Genomic DNA, 17723 nt, shown 5'->3' on the forward strand with positions numbered 1-17723 from the left:
AAATTGTTTTATTTGAAATTATTTACAAGCACAACTTCCTCAACTTCTGCAATCAAAACAAATACTAATTTCGATCAATATAGACATATTCCCTATTCAATATTTACAAAAATGGTCCTGCACCATTTAGGTAGAGTGAAAAAAGGCACTAACTTGTTTGCTAAATGTGAGTGAGCTAATGTACATTTACTAAAAACAACAGGCATTTTAGTTGGTTTAGTAAGATTATAGACATTAGTAAGATTTAGTAAAAGTAAAACAACCTCTTGCTAATGTTCTTAGCTTCTCTACAACTACTGAATGCCTTGAAACCTCTGGTGTGGAACTGCTGACTCTGCAGCTGGATGATGTTGGATATGGGATTGGGTAAATGACCCTCCAAATTGGGTAAAAAATGTGATAAAATTAGAAATAAATTATATATAGGCGGCATTAAAAACTTAAAAAAAGTACTTATGGCTCGTTGCAATTTTCAGGCCTTCAAAACCTGATGGCTTATAACTTATACATATTGTGTTTCAAGAGATTTCTCTTTAATATTCTACAGATTACAGTGCAAACAATCAATTTCTTTAAATTAATGTTTTTGTATTTTTGTGAAATGTTATTGTTATATCATGTATTTTTAGAAACGGTTTGTAGGGTTTATTTTTTTTTACTTATGGATGAAAAGCAATTCTGTATTTATTCTCATGAATTCTGATTCATTCTTATTAAATGACTTTTGTAATGTAATGAGTTTAAAAGTATTTGTTCTGTGTGCTTGGCAGGTGTGGTCTGGTCTTCCGGTGGGATCAGTGGTAACCAGCATGTTTGCTAAGGACCGGGATGCAGGACAGAACGCAACTGTCACATTCTCTTTAATTTCAGGTAAACCAATAATTAAATGTGCATTTTACATTTTGTTATGTGATTTTTGTTGCTAACTAAAGTGAGAGTTTAGCAAAAAATTTAATAGACATGTTTGATGTCTGAAAGTTCCTTCTTTAGTTTTTGCACTTTTGTTACAAGGCTAATGTAGCTTCATGCTAGTGATAATAACTGCATGCTTCTGAATGCATTACTTAATCCAATAGTTCTCAACCTTTTTTTTCCATGGAAGTATCTAAGAAAAGGCTAATCATTCTCGTCCCTGGTGGCATATTTAAACTAGTTAAAAAAGAAACTGATGCAGAAAAAGGTTTAATCGTTTTATATAGAACTTTCTTTATCCAGTATGTGTGTTATTTTTTTATTTATATACATTTTAATATTTAATATACACAAATTGTATTTTGACATAGGTGGTGGAAACAGTCATTTCAAAATAGACCCTCAAAGTGGTGATATCAAGGTTACTGCAGGATTCATTCCAAACCCCTACACCAACTACACTCTTACTGTGGTGGCCAAGGACAACGGCCCCAAGCCCCTGGAGCAGAGCGCAGTTGTACACATCCAGGTGAAGCTTCTGGAACTCAGTAACTCCCTGCTTGCTTATGAGACTAATAAATGAATTGCATTAAAGTTCAGTGGCATTATTAGTAAACAGTGTATAATTGTAGCTAATTAAGATTTTGTATTTGTTTGTTAAAATGAAATTTCACTGATAATTCAACCCTGCATGATTAAATGGTTAAAATCACTCGTTTAGAGAGATTTGGTATGAAATTATCCGTTCTAGAGAAACAGAGTGTAAACACAGACACACACACCAGGGAAGACAGACACTCCTGCCTTCCTCTGGTACACGAGTGTATGTGTGCTACACGCACACACACACAGACACACACACCAGGGAAGACAGACACTCCTGCCTTCCTCTGGTACACAAGTGTATGAGTGCTACACGCACGCACACACAGACACCGGGAGACAGACTCGGGAGAGACACACGAAGGGGAGTGACACACACTCAGCCTTCCACTCGAGACCCATAGACTGACACACAGACACACAGACCACCAGAGTCAAAAGATCCAGCAGTGGGGCAACTGGGTCTGTGTGCCTATATAGCCTACTGCCCAGGTGTAGGGAATTGGGCTCAATTACTGGCTGGGATGACTCGAGGCCTCCCCCTGGTGGCAGGGGGAGGCCTTGCCTAGAGCCACCCCTTACACAGAGTCAGAATTGTTCGTAATTATGCTGATCGAAACCGGATGTCTGAAGAGTTTTAAGCTTTAGAAAGCTCCTGTTTTTGATAATTTGATGCCTTTGATATTATTTTACTATAGTCTTAAAAGGGATATTGTCTAAAAGGTCATTTTAAGCTATTCACAAGTACAGTCCCACCTGTGAGTTCTGAATTTTCAGCTTCCAGATACAACAATCAGCTTTACTTCCACTGGTTTATTGAATCCATCCACTAAAAAGTCTTCCCACAACATATAAAGCATCCTTAAAATTCTGTTCCACCTTAAATGATGCTGGAGTTACAGAATGTTACAATACAGAAGTGCTTGTGCTAAAAGAACTCACTCTGGGCAGATCATTACAGGTTGCCAGAAATTACTTGCGAAGGGGTTGCAACTCACCCATGGTGAAGGGGTGCATGCAAGATGCTGTAAGGCAAAATAGCATTCAGATTCAGTTTTGCCACTTCATCAACATTACTTATAAAACTCAGAAAACACTGGTGGTTTTGGATAGTAAATTAAATTGCAATATTTGTGTTGTAGTTATGGCAACCTCTGGTTCCTATCGCCACCACTGAAAAGAAATCAGAGCAGGTTTCTAGAATGGAGCATTTCCCACCAAACCACTCTAACTTTGTTATATTTTAACCACTAAATTATGTGAAAATTTAGAAAAGATTAACATATTTAATGCAGCTTAAACAAAGATTATATTATATTCATATTAAGATAAGAAAAGATAACCCTTTATTAGCCCCACAGTGGGGAAATTCTCAATATTAAATGATCTATTTAAAAAAATATGTCATGTAATTGTAATGATTAAATATTGTACTATAACTTGCATTTTAGCAGTGTTATTGAAAACCAAATATTCATATATTCTCATACCTTGCAATTATGTGTTATTTTTATGCCCCTTCTTTTATTTGGATATTATTTATTTCAGGTGCATGCTTCACAAAAACATAATGATGTCCTGGGGCTCCGGCAGTTTACAGTGAAAGAGAACGCCAAGCTGGGAACTGTAATTGGTTTACTCCAGATGTCTGGAACATTCAACAAGCAGTTGCGGTACTCTGTCGCTGAGGGTGATGGCAGTTTGCACTTTGGCGTTGATTCAGCCAGTGGTGCGCTCTATGTGGCTCAGCCTCTGGATTATGAAGCTACGCAGCGCTACTTCTTCATCATTCGAGCAGAGGCTCTGCCTACGGTCAATGCCAGTGTGCTAGTGGCTGTTAGTGTTGAGGATGTCAATGACCACGCACCGTGGTTTCCTGGTGATGACAGTGTTGTGGTGTTTGGTGTTCAGGAGGATGTTGCTATAGGAACAGCAGTGTACACCTTTAATGCGCGTGACGGGGATGGTAGTCTTCGTAACAGTGCTATTCATTATTCAATGACCTTTGACCCTGACTCTTCTATAGAAAAGCCGCCCTTCCACATTGACCCGCATACTGGGGTTGTTACAACAACCGCAAAGTTGAATCGCGAACGCATCCAAAGTTTTGCATTTACTGTCACTGCCAGGGACCAGGCCGAGCAACCCAGCCATCAACGATGCGCGTCGGTAACAGCTCAGGTTTTCCTGCAGGACGTCAACGACAACAGCCCTACCTTTGTTTCCATGGAAACAGTTCACGTGGCAGAGGACGCAGAGGTTGGAAGACTTCTCTTTCACTTGCTGGCTACGGACATAGATGAGGGGGAAAACGGTTATGTGACCTACAGTCTGATTGATGGAAATAAAGGCAGACACTTCCGCTTGGAGAGAACAGGTACAGAATACATCTGAAGACCTGACCAATATGTATGCATGAGTATATTTATGTATTGTCATTGTCACGTAAAAACCTTGTATCTTCAAAGTTCCAACTTTACAGAGGAAGAAAAACCTTCTGAACTTTCAGAAAGTCAATGTAAAAAAACATTTAGGAACATTTTGGAGCATTTTCTATTGGTCTATTTATCATGAAATTTGGAAATTTGACACAATATAAAGAACAACTGCCAGATTCACATTCTTATTCACACTAAGTTAAAAACAACAAAACAAAGTCTTTGTGTGACAGTGGCCAAACACAATATACACAATATCCTTGCTATGCTTTTCTAAGCATATTGAGGATATTGTTAGTGCTTAATAAACACTGATCAACTGCATATTTCATTGCGAACACTGTAAATACTGGTTTAATTAGACGAAGTGCAGCAGATTTTGTACAGAAATCACTGTATTCAGTATGGGGGAGTATCTGAATAGTAGTTTTTAAGAATCTGTTGATATTGATGTATTTAGTCTGTGATTGCATGTGTGATGTCTTTCAATATCGTGATATAGTATTTTTACCATATTGCCCAGCCCTATCAACCACCCATAGGTCACACCCTTGTTCTGAACAGTAGTAGAGCTAAGTCCAGTAAATCCAGTGAGGTTTGTTATGTGCGGTGTATTCATACATTTTTCTGTTAGTTCTGTTAGAGCTTTACATTGTTTATCTTTCAGTTCTTTCATTCTTTTCACTCCTAAAAACAAAGCTACTACAGGTTCTTTAAATGATGACATTGACCATGTTTGGTTTCATAATGAACCATTTTTGTAAAGGAGATGATAGTGTTAAGAACTTTTGAGTTGGTAAAGAACCTTTACGTCAACTTCTTTAAACCTTTAGACATGCATCTCTTTCACAAAAATGGTTCTTCTGTGGCATCCCTCAAAGACCCCTTTAAACCATCTTTATTTATAAGAGTATGTGATGGTTATTAATAAATATGTTTACTTTTACAGCATTTACCACATGGTTTACCACAAGTGCAAGTTATTGTGGGTTCTAGCACAGAGAAAGCTTGATGCGTATCTTTCATGTGTCTTGAAGAGTGGTGGGTCAAACCAAACCGTATTTGAAGCTTAAAGAATTGATTTGATCATTTGATCAGAGCTATTTTGTTCACTGCTATCAAGTAGGCCAACAGCAGGGTTATAATTCTTGTGAGCAGCCACAGGCAGCCAGCGATGGGAATACAGCCGTAAAGTTGACGTGACTGAGTTATGCTGCTGCATTCTTGGTTAACTGAAGGGTCTGATGGCACACAGTGAATGACCAGTCTTCTTCAAGCATTGTATTAGTCAAGCCTGGAAATGACAAAAGACTGAAAAACCACCTTGAGGCCTCCCTAAAAAGAGGGTCAAGTTCTCTGAATGCTGTAGAGGAGATATCTGCTTGTCTGAGAAAACTTCCAAACTGGTTGTCCAGAATGGCGTAGGCCTTCTCAGGCTTTCAGTGATATAAAATCGGTGATCTACACCTCTTCTTTAATCTTCTTTTAATCGTCTTTGTTTTCTTCTACCCAGGTCACTTGTATCTGAACTCTTCTCTGAACTATGAATCCCAGCCTGTCTTTAAACTCACGGTACGGGCCTCAGACAGTGGGCTTCCGTCTCTATCCAGCACTCAGACTCTCACTGTTGTGGTGCTGGATGTAAATGATGAAGCACCGATGTTTGAACGCCGTGTTTATGTTGCCAGCGCCATGGAGAACCGAGAGCCGGGGCAACCTGTGGTCAGAGTGACTGCCGTCGACCTGGACTCAGGTAAACGTACATGGACTTACTGCGAAAAAAAAGTGCACGTATTTGTCACTGTACTATGTACATTGAAATGTGTCCTCCGCATTTAACCCATCTGTGGTAGTGACACTACAGCACCCGGGGAGCAGAGAGGGTGAAGGGCCTTGCTCAAGGGCCCAAAGGAATCTGTTGTCATACTGTTATCTATTAGAGTAGACAACAATACAGACAATATTGACTTTGCAATGGCTGTTGATCCTGTATGTAGTAGAATATACAACTGTTTTAAAAATGTTCTCCTCTCACAGAAGAGAATGCCATTGTGAGTTACAGCCTCTTGCCTGGTCTTGGGTATGAGTTCTTCACCATTGACTCCCACACTGGCCTGGTCAGCACCTCCACTCAGCTGGACAGAGAGGCCCACCAGAGCTTTACGCTTAGAGGTGAGCTCCACATGGGCACGAGACCTTCGCTTTTATCTTATATTCTGGACGAACCTAATGTTCTTTTCAAGAATGTTTTCAAATGTGTTTGGTCACACAGGCAAGTCATTAACCCATATATTTAAAATGTTGCTGTGATAGGATGAAAAGAGTATGTATGTACTGTAGAGCTTGACCTCTTTAGAAGGATTTCAGAGTACTTTAGTACTTTAGTACACAATGTCCAGTATTTTGCACCAGCTTCCAGCAGCTCAGCAAATCAAAGTAAACACAGATACAGACTGGTCGATGATGTTTCTGCTGCTTTTGTCAAAAACTACAGTCCCTGTAATTTTATTATTGCATTGTTCTATTCTGTTGTTTGCCAAATTTGTTTATTTGTTGCTGTAATTCATACAAACATTATACATCTACTATATAATATTAAGTGTTATAATATATATATATACTTTTGACCATGATTGTAAGACAATAAATAATGCAATCTCTAATGTATCTCACTGTATCTGGTTTGCAGTCCAGGCAGAAGATAGTGGGATCAATCCTCTCTCCAGCACTGCCACGATTCTGTGCACCGTACTAGATGAAAACGACAACCCTCCAGAGTTTTCCCAGCCATCTTTCCACCTCGTCATACCAGAGAACCTGCCTCCAGGGGTCATTCACACCAGCCAGGCTTCTGACCCTGATAATGGAGTCAATGGAACTGTGAAGTACTTTATAAAGAGTATGTGGATATTCTCCACATCACAGCTAACACAACTGCACTGATGAGCTGGATGTAACATTTCATTAAATAAAGTTTATGTTAGATTCCATAACTATAGTGGAGCATGTTTTGCCTCTTTTGTTATGCACAAAAAATAGCCTACATAAAGCATATGAATGACACATCAACCTGTCTAGCTCCTGCTGTGTTATTGGAGGCTGTGAGCCGAGACTAATGCCAGCCTCTGTGTCACACCTTCAGCATGCCAGATGTTTCTAAAATGAGATGTTTTAAAATAAAAAAAGTTTAGAAAGTGAAGTAGAGCATGTGTATATATAGAGTGAATTTAGTCAACATCATTGACATAGTGAGCTAGAGAACTTTAGATATTTACACTAAGCTGAAAAGGAAGTTTAAACTTCTACACAGTAAATTTGCCAATGTTAAATCAACACAATTGTGTGGCAAATTTTCGATATTTAACTGCATTACTAGCATTAGCCACCTATTAGCCACTCATTCTGCCTTAAAAGCCTTATATACCTTATATAACTGCTGCTCCACTTAATTTCAAATGTAACATTTCAATAGGAAGCTGTTTTGAGTTTTTATCTCAGACCACCTGTCCTTTCTTTTTTTTTTCTTCATTAGATACAGATGGACATTTCTCTATTGATGCAGTGACTGGAGCCATCAGCACCGTTAAAGCTTTGGACAGAGAGGAACGTTCTAACTACACCCTTGTCCTTATCGCATGTGACCAGGGTCCATCACCCCTAACCTCCACCACCCTCCTGTCAATTTTGCTCTCAGATGAAAACGACAACAGCCCCACATTCAGCCGAAAAAGCTACCGTGCCTTTGTCAGCGAAGGCCTCCACATTGGCTCTGAGATCCTCTGGCTGAATGCCAGGGACCCTGATGAGGGTCCAAATGGAGAAGTCACCTTCTCATTGGCTGAGGACACTTTTGGAACCTTCTCTGTGGATTCTGCTTCAGGTGTGGTTACTCTAACCAAGCCGCTGGACAGAGAGACTCGTTCTCAGCACACCTTCCGCGCCATAGCAACCGACAACTGCAGCCAGGGTCCACGGAGCTCCATCGCCATTGTTACCGTCCATGTGGAAGACCTTAACGACAACCCTCCTGCATGCTCCAAAGAGCCCACACAGATTTTAATTACCACTAAAGGTGGGTACAGTAACCTAAACCCATAGTCCAGTAATAGTGCTGTTTCTGCAGTGAAATAATGGTTCTAGTAGAAAATAAAATTTGAATTAGACTAGCAAAATGCTAAAGTAAGAGGTGTGAGCAATATTAAAGCAGTCCTTCTCCCTTAAATCTCTTCATCAGGAGATGAAATACATGCTTAATGTGGTTAAGGTCTGGAGATTGACTTGGCCTAGTTAAACACTTCACTTTTTCCTCTGATTAATGGTCATTGTTCTGTTGCATGATGACGTTCCTCCAGATTAGATTGGATGAATTTCTCTGCAAAATGGCAGAGAAATGAGTTACATCATCAATAAAGATTTATGAGCCCGTTCCAGAATCAGCTATGATATTACCTCCACCATGCTTGACTGATGAGCTCATATATTTTGGACCATGAGCAGACGCATTTTCTCAACACATAGGCCTTTCCATCACTCTCCAAATTTCAATTTAGCCTTCCCAACTCTTACTGCTGATTAGTGTTGTTTCTGTGTTTTCCTCACAGCTCTTTGCCAAAGTGTTGCTAAATTGTTAGCTTTGCTAAATTGTTTTATTGGCTGTACCCAGATCTTGTGCAATGAATACTGATTTGCCCATTCCTCTCGAATTAAAAATAGCATGTTCGTTTATCTTCTTTAACAAAAAAGGCATTTTTATGGATGAAGGCCTTAAACCAAGAGTCAGCATTAATAGCTATTTATTGTTTAAACAGTCAGTCTACAAGGGCGCACTTGGTCAGTGGTTAGTCACATGTTCCAGTAGTTTTGTAAAGGTATTGGTATTGATAACCAAATACCCTCATGTGCAGTCCTTCCATACATGCAAAGAAATGTTACATAAATACATAAAATGTAAGTAAATTTTGTAAAGTTAACCAGATATTGAAAACCTCTGCCCACTGCAGGTAACCCATATGTAGGTCAACCCATCACTAAAGTGACTGCAGATGACCCGGACTACAGGGAAAACGGAACAGTGGTGTTCAGTCTAGAAGAAGAAGACGAGCTGTTTCAGATTGACCGGTCATCCGGAGAAGTTCGGCTAAAGGCCTCACTGGCTGGAGATGTATCAGGGTCCAGGGTGTTGTCAGTATTGGCTGCAGATCAGGGCACACCAGCCCTCACCTCCAGCTGTCTGGTGCTGGTTCAGCTCAACGGAGAAAAGCCCCTCCTGCAGTTCACAGAGAAAGTCTATGAAGTGACCTTACCAGAGAACAGCAAGACAGGTGCTATTTACTGTCTTAACTCTTACCTGTGATTACACACCTAACTACATTGCCTTCAGTTAATGTTTGAAAGATTGTCAGACTCATATATACAGTGGGAAAAAAGTATTTAGTCAGTCACCAATTGTGCAAGTTCTCCCACTTAAAAAGACGAGAGAGGCCTGTAATTGACATCATAGGTAGACCTCAACTATGAGAGACAAAATGAGAAAAAAAATCAACAAAAAATACTTATTTTCCACCATTATTTGCAAATAAATTCTTTAAAAATCAGACAATGTGATTTTCAGAATTTTTGTTCTCATTTTGTCTCTCATAGTTGAGGTCTACCTATGATGTCAATTACAGGCCTCTCTAATTTTTTTTAAGTGGGAGAAAATTGGTGACTGACTAAATACTTTTTTCCCCCACTGCATATATATATAAACATAGTATCATGTATGAAATGATACAGAGAAGAGGACCAAAAACTAAAATTATATGTGATGAAATGTTTACATTTATTTAGTATGCTTTCCTTTATCTTACACATCTAAGTTAACTTTGGAGGGTTTTGTGAGTAACTGATGTTACAGCATGTTTCAGCTGGGAAAAAAAACACCTTTGAAATGATTGTGACACTAATATAGTACAGTATCAAGTGCAAAGTCATTTTGTGATAAATAAATAGGAATGAACAGATGATTTAAATAAAGCAGAATTCCACATATTTTCCTATGGATGGTTGAGACTGGAACAGTCATTTTATTTACACTTGTCATTAAATTGGTAAGAGGTTTATTTTATTATATCAACCACACTAACACACCACTGACTTTTGTGTAAAAAAAACTCAGCATCCCATTTAAAACATTCAGTATAAAACTCAGATGTCTTCTAAGTTGCATATGGAATGTTGGAGGTAAAACTAGTTGTGAATCTGTGAAAATAAATAAGACACTCTGCTACACAGTTTTATGCATTTGGCTGTGTATTAAACTATTTGGTACAATAACTGTACGTTAGAGAGCTTTTAGAGGCATTAAACATGTTTGACTAACAATGAGCTCTGTCTTTGTTTCCCAACATAAAGGCTCCTGGGTGGCAAATGTGGTGGCCCATGATCCAACTGCACCAAGAACCATAGTCAAGTACAGTATTTTCAATGGAAATGAGAATGGAGCATTCAGCATCAGTCCTAGTACAGGTGAGAATAATAAAGGTAAATTATCACCATGGTATGTTTTGTTTACTGAGATCATGACAAGAAAGTATCCGTATTTTCAGGATTTTGTGTTGTCTTTACTTTTGCACTGGAGCAACAAGGCAAGTGAAAGAATACAATCTTATACTCATCCATTAGCATTGTGCTAACTGCACCTGTAATTACACTCTCCTCAAATTGTGTCACATTATTAAAGAGGCTTGACAATCTGGAAAAAGTAAGTTTGTATGTCCAAATGTTTGTGGACACCCCTTCTATAAAATGCATTCAGCTACTTTAAGTTGTACTCATTGCTGACACAGGTGTGTAAATGCATACACAGCATGTCTAGTCCTTGTTGAGATGTATTGCCAATATAATATGACTCTTTAAAGCAGATAAACATCAACCCATTGGCACCATGCCTAATGCCAGCTGTGGGCTAGAGGGATATAAAGCTCTCCAGCACTGAGCGTCCCTCCTGGGTAACGTAGTTTATATAGCATCACCATAGCATCACATACTGCTGTGTGATGCATGTGCCGTCGGATTCTGGGGACAAGTTAGAATTTGACACTGTAGCCTGCGTGTGTTCGTGTGCAGGAAAATATAGAAAATAGGTCAAATGTAGAAATGCTGGTACTGCGATCCGGTGAATACCAGCCCACTTTGGCATCAAATAACAGACCCTTTATAACCACCGCTTCCAACAGGTGATATAACTGTCAGAGAACAGAATCTGCTGGACTTCGAGACAGAGCGCAAGATTCATCTGGTGGTGCTGGCAGAAAATGGCCACCAGTCAGCCTATGCTAGAGTGACAATCACTCTGCAAGACGTGAACGACAATGCACCAGTGTTTAAGCAGAGTTATTACAGGACCGCAGTCTGGGAGGGACAAATCCACAACACTTATGTGATGCAGGTAGACGTTTCTGACACTTTCCATAAAAGTGTTTTAGCACTGCTGTACTTAGTAATACATTTTATTTCATTCTTTCTGTTTATTCTATTTCTTGTTTTTGTAGGTACTGGCAATGGATTATGACAGTGGTCTGAACGGGCAGATAGACTACTCCATTGTGGATGGAAACCACAACAATGCCTTTATTATTGACTCAGTTCGCGGGATTTTGGCAACTAATACAGTGCTTGATCGAGAGATCATCTCGTCCTACAGGTTTGTATAACACTTTGACTCTTTTAGCCAGACTCTAGAGTGTCTTAACTTGACTGGGAAAATGAGTAGCTACTCTTAAAATGTATGTACACTTTTACATTACATATAATGATATGATTGACAGGTTGGTTCTTGAGGCTAAAGACTGGGGAAGCCCTCCTCTCACAGGGACCTGCACTGTTCGGGTGCAGATTGTGGATGTCAATGACAACAGCCCAGCAATACCACCAATGGAGCCCCTAGTGGTCTCAGAGAGTAAGACACTAAGTAATATACTTCAGATAGTTTGACACCTTATTTAAATATTAATACTTGGGCTGCACTAATGTGGGGCCTGTGGGGTGATATGGATGTTTCTCATGTACATTTCATGTATGATGCTGATATGTGCACGTTTATTAAATGTAGAAACTTTGCTCATGTTTATTATGAGTGCCAATATTTGTAAGGGTCATAAGTATTCAGCTTTTCTGGTGCATAGTAAAACCATCATCCAATTTTACTTTGAATCTTCGGTCAGATCTAGACATAAGTCTGATCCCAGTACATTTTTAATATTGTTTTCATGACAATGATATGATATGTTAAAAATGTAAAATGATTGTATTTTTCTGACTAGCTATTTAAGCAAGCTGTAGTGTTAGTATTGCAAACCCCATGTAAGTGAGGAGATTATATATAGATTATATGAAGTATACATAAATTCTCGCCTTCTTATTGAACATTTAGACCTTCCACCCGGCCACATTGTCACCCAAATCATGGCCAATGATGTGGACCTCAATTCAACAATTATCTACAGCTTAGCAGGGAAAGGAGAAGAAAATAGAAGCTTTGCCATTGACCGCTACTCTGGGGTGATTACCTCAACAAGGATTTTGGACTATGAGGAGCAAGTCCTCCATACATTGAGGATTGTAGCATCGGACTCTGTACATCAGACAGAGGCAGAGGTTACCATTCAAGTACTGGATGTGAATGATAATGCACCAACATTCTCCCAGGAGTTTTACCAGGTTTGAAACCTTTGTGTGATATTTTCTTTTATTTTGGTGATTTTTTATGTTGTCTTATGGTGTACTTTTGTTATATTGTCATATGAATCATATTTTAAAAAGGTTAACCTATTTATATATTACAGAGGTTTTTAAGTATTCTGCGTTTTTATTATAGATTTTGAGGTTTGGGCACATTTAGAGCTGTAGTAACACACTGTGTTGTGAGAAAACCATAATGCCTTGCTTACAAGGGGCTTTGAGTGGCTCACTACCACTGTGGCCCGTGGGTCACAAGTTTGAATCACAAGCCATGCTGCTTTGCCATCAGCAGCCAGGGTCATAGAGAGTACAGTTGGTACTGTAGTACTGTTCTTAACTTGGCCTCACAAAGTTCTACTAAGAAGTGTGTTGCAACTTTGCTACACACTTGTAGCGTAAGGACAGGATAAGCAACAATGTCCCTGCAACCAATAATATCATGATAATTAAAAAATAAATAGAAAACTGATGTGGAAAAACACCTGTGAAGAAAACTGAAGGCGGTGTTACACATGATAAAGTGATACTGATCTGACTTGTATATATACAGGACTATAAATACACTTTAATAGACCTCTAAAGTCTTGGTTTAGTCTAGTTCATGTGCATGTAAATGTAGTTTAGACCAAGGATCCAAGTGTATCCCAATACATCCCAATATTACAAAACTGTAGTATTTCGTCTCTCTAAATATTTTTTCATTCTTATGCTTGTAGGTGAAATTGCCTGAGCTGACATCTGCAAATTCATTTGTAGTGGCAGTTTCAGCAACAGACAAAGACTCAGGACTAAATGGGAGGATTTCTTACAGGCTTCTTTCTTCACCAATGAAAGGCTTCTACATCCATGCTGAAAATGGTAATACTTGTGACAAAATAACAAACTTAGAAAAGACAGGGTTACATAAAATGTATTACTTTTAACACTTTTAAAGTTGTAATGATGGTTATATAAAAAAGAGTGAATTTTCTTGTGGTCCACTGCTTACATAGACAGATGGATGATGATGTAGATTTTTTTTATTGTTGTCCAATAGCGGTTACTAGGGCTGGTGAAGGTTAAATGTGTGATAATATTAATTGATTTCAACTGACTCCTGACATAAATATAACATGTGAGTAATATCTGAATCATTTCTTATTCGGAAGGATACACTCTATAGTGTTAGCTCAGCATAAGCAAAGGAAGGGGTGCTTTAGACTAGCTGTATGAGGGATAATCAAAGCCAAACTGATACGAGGTTTACTCTTCATACCTAACATATTACTCTTTCATTGTAAGGAGGTTGTATTCTTCTATAAAACATAAACAGATGCAGTGATGAATAAGCAGAAGACTGGCAGGGAAATGTCTGTACTGTAATAAAATTCCTGGTCATTTCTTCTCTGTGTCCAGGTTCTATATATACGACCAAGCCTCTGAAGTATGTCACCAGTGGCAACGTTATCCGGCTTCTGGTGGAAGCTCAAGACAACGGTGACCCCTCTCTCTCTAGCATCACATCTGTGGACATACAGGTGGAAGACTCCAATGATCATGCACCTTACTTCCAAAACAACACCTACCAGGTGAGTATTGGTGAAGATGCACCTGTTGGGAGTGTACTCCTTAGCCTGCTGGCAGAAGACCAGGATTACTCAGACGAAAACACCCATCTGGATTATTCAATCACTGCGGGCAATGAGCAGAGGCGATTCTGCATTGAAGTCATCACTGTGCCAACAGAGGCCCAGCAGAGAACTGTGGGATATTTGACTCTCTGTGACAATCTGGACAGAGAGATCACAGATACGTACTCATTGACTGTTACTGTGGTGGACAGAGGAGTGCCTCCACTCAACAGCTCAGCAACAGTGTCGGTCACCGTGCTTGATGTCAATGACCATGAGCCTGTTTTCAACAGCTCGGAATACTATGCACAAGTCAGTGAGAACAGCCTAGTAGGTACCGTCTTGGTCCAGGTGTTTACTCAAGATCTTGACCTTGGGCCAAATGGCACAGTAAGATATGACCTCATCTCTGGCAACAGCATGGGTCTGTTTAGACTAGACCCTGAAACAGGTTCTCTGGAGGTCAATGGCACACTGGATTATGAAGAAGACACTAAGCATATCTTAACTGTCCAAGCATCAGATGGAGGTTGTCCAGGAGACAGGAAGGTATCCTTTGCTGTCATATTTATTACAGTGCTTGATGAGAATGATAATTCTCCTTTTTTCATGTTCTCGACCATCAACTGCTCAGTTGCAGAAAATCTGCCTGCATTTACCCCAGTCTGCATGGTCCATGCTGTGGATCAGGATGCAGGGACGTTTGGCCTGCTTACCTACTCAATCCTGACCTCTTGTTTCATGGACTATGGCAGTGGAAACCCAGACAGAAAGGAAGCTTTTGCCATTGACCCTCTCACTGGAGACATCCAGACTAGGCAAACCTTTGACTATGAAAGAGACAGTGAATACTGTTTTCTAGTAGAGGCCAGAGACAAAGGAGACCAAGCAGCTACAGTGAGAGTTCAGGTTGATATAGAAGGCATGGATGAATTTAGCCCCATCTTCACTCAAAAGGTATACCAGTTTACTCTGCCAGACAATGCTAAAGTTGGTCAAAGTGTGGGTCATGTGATGGCCATGGATCATGATGGAGGTCTGGATGGCATTGTCCAGTATTCTTTAGTCAACCCATCTCCCTTTTTCAACATCAATAGAACAACTGGCAGTGTTTATATCTCAAACCCAGTCTATCGAAGAAAAGGTCCTGTCTCAAGCGAGGACGTTGAAGACTTAACAGTTCTGGCAAGTAGTCCAAAGCTTGATTCTAGATCAACAGCCTGTCATGTGATTGTGAACATATCCAATTCCGCAGAGTCACTGACTGGCATCGCTCTCAGTGTACAGACTGTCAGCCTTACCGTTTCATTAACAGTGTTCCTTCTGCTTTTGATAAGTTTTGTTGCTCTAGTGTTGAGGTACAAGACCAAGGAGAATGCTCTTAAGAAAGCAGCCTCATTAGCTGCTAATCTTAACAATGGCACAGGGACTTTTGGAAGGTTGGGCAGCTATCCTCATAATGGTATCAGTGCCATAAATCTCCAAGATTTGCATGCCCCATTAGACATGCGAGCAAAGAGGGACATTTCTAACCCATTAAGGAACTCCGGCTCAAGTGGACGTGGCTCTGCAGAGGGTGAGACTGCTGAGGACCAAGAAATTAAAATGATCAATGAGTACCAGCATATCAGGCAACCTGGCTCAGTCATGCCTGAGCCAGATTCTGGAATCCCTATTGATTCAGATCAGGTTTCCTGCCACTCTGTTGACACACATCCTGCTACTGGAGCTAATCTGGGTGTAGGCCATATGGTGGAAATGGCCAGTGCTGAGAGTCTCCATAACTTCAAGGAAGAAGGAGGGGGTGAAGGGATGCTACCTCGGGTAGTTAACATGAGGGAGATGGAGGAAGTCATGAAAGGCTGCATGCCATTGCCAGACCACCAAGATTTCATTGAGGGGTCCCTTACCAATTTGATCTGCCCTGAGGAGCAATTACGTGGCAGCTATGGCTGGGACCACCTTCTCAACTGGGAACCTCGATTTCAACCCCTGGCATCTGTCTTTACTGACATTGGCATGCTTCCTGATGAGGAAGCCAATGATAGGCCTGTGGGGGCAGAGTTTCATAGTCTCCTGCGCCCACCTCCACTTATTACAGGGGTGGCCCAGCCAGGCATTCGTGCTGTACCCCCTAGGATGCCTCAGAGGATGGTATCCTTGGCAAAAAAGCCCTCATACCCCAAATATGCATACTCACCTTTGGCAAGGAACACAGGACTAACTCCTTCAGCCATGACCCCCAGCTTTTCTCCCTCTCTTTCACTTCTGACTTTGAGGACACCTAATGCCTCTCCCGTGGTCTCAGAGACTGGACTGGGTAATTTTACCAAAATGGCCCCGCTGCCAGGAGATGTCTTGGGGGATGCAGAGATAAAAGTGTAATTGGTACATTGGCGATATATAATTAATTAAGTGCCCAATCCTGGTGTTGGATCTGAACTCTCCTGGGTTAAGCTCCAGGACCAGGATTGAGACCCCAGGATTGAGAATATTGCTATGATGAAGGAAAACAAGGAATAACACTAAGTGGAATTATGAAATAACACACTGTTGGTAGGAGGAACATTCCTGAAGCACCTCCTACCTAATCTAACGTCCCATAAATTCCATCTCTACTTTGTTCATGTGTCTATGAAAAGTCTATGCAACCCTCCACCACCTTGTCACCTCCCTTTTAACCGTCATCCATCATTCCTGGCTCCACATATCAGATGGATCATATGGATTCCTACCACAAAGCTTTGTTCCTTCTCTTACAGTAACTTTTTTAATGAATAAATTAACTGTAAAGGATAACATTATAATGTGCTAAATATACATAGGAACGTTTAATGTTCTTCCGTCATGATAGATTTTTGGGCACGTTAGTTGGATTTGGTGGAGCCTTTATTCGCAGTATACCAAACTACTTAAAATGTCTTTTCAGATAGAAAAAAACATGATGTGAAACGTGAAAGAGACTGTATGTTTAGATTTTTGTATGTATATAATATACATAATTCAGAGGAGCACTTTATTGTACAGTAATTGATATCTGGAATTGATATCAGGAGTTGTTTTTATACTGTAATGTGAAATGTTGATTGTAGTTGACTTTGGCTTCCTACATTTTTTGCCTGAGAAGCCTCATATAAAAGACACTGTTGGTGACTGTGTAGAATCATCCACTGGGTATGTTTTATAATTACATGAGCGACTATTATGAAAGGAATGAACATATGCTATTTTTGTTGCTAACATAATTTTGCACTGTCGTAATTTTGGAAAATGTAACTTATTAATAAAATGTTTAAATCAGTACAGGTGTGTGTTATGACTGGTGCAGTGTGAAAATCATTCGGTGACATTATTTTGGAAAGAATAGAAGCATTGAAAACTGCTGTGCAAAACAGCTCACATAAAAAGAAATACTAAAGGCCCATGTGGGGCCTGTATG

The 17723-nt window shown here is 39.9% G+C and overlaps 1 protein-coding gene across 1 annotated transcript in view; it reads left to right on the plus strand.

Moving 5' to 3' along the window:
• Nucleotides 1–17486, plus strand: part of dchs2 (dachsous cadherin-related 2) — a 38803-nt gene extending 21317 nt beyond the window's left edge. Inside the window, exons 8-22 of the mRNA XM_072670618.1 lie at nucleotides 771–870; nucleotides 1284–1441; nucleotides 3064–3892; nucleotides 5467–5706; nucleotides 5991–6125; nucleotides 6643–6852; nucleotides 7486–8025; nucleotides 8954–9274; nucleotides 10347–10460; nucleotides 11171–11382; nucleotides 11486–11637; nucleotides 11762–11892; nucleotides 12367–12653; nucleotides 13391–13532; nucleotides 14070–17486. Coding sequence (XP_072526719.1) covers nucleotides 771–870; nucleotides 1284–1441; nucleotides 3064–3892; nucleotides 5467–5706; nucleotides 5991–6125; nucleotides 6643–6852; nucleotides 7486–8025; nucleotides 8954–9274; nucleotides 10347–10460; nucleotides 11171–11382; nucleotides 11486–11637; nucleotides 11762–11892; nucleotides 12367–12653; nucleotides 13391–13532; nucleotides 14070–16669 — 6171 coding nt within the window. The 3' untranslated portion in view covers nucleotides 16670–17486. The remainder of the gene's footprint in view (nucleotides 1–770; nucleotides 871–1283; nucleotides 1442–3063; nucleotides 3893–5466; nucleotides 5707–5990; nucleotides 6126–6642; nucleotides 6853–7485; nucleotides 8026–8953; nucleotides 9275–10346; nucleotides 10461–11170; nucleotides 11383–11485; nucleotides 11638–11761; nucleotides 11893–12366; nucleotides 12654–13390; nucleotides 13533–14069) is intronic.
• The last annotated feature ends 237 nt before the right edge of the window (nucleotides 17487–17723 follow it).

The sequence above is a fragment of the Salminus brasiliensis genome, chromosome 24 (assembly GCF_030463535.1).
Source record: "Salminus brasiliensis chromosome 24, fSalBra1.hap2, whole genome shotgun sequence".
NCBI lineage: Eukaryota > Metazoa > Chordata > Actinopteri > Characiformes > Bryconidae > Salminus > Salminus brasiliensis.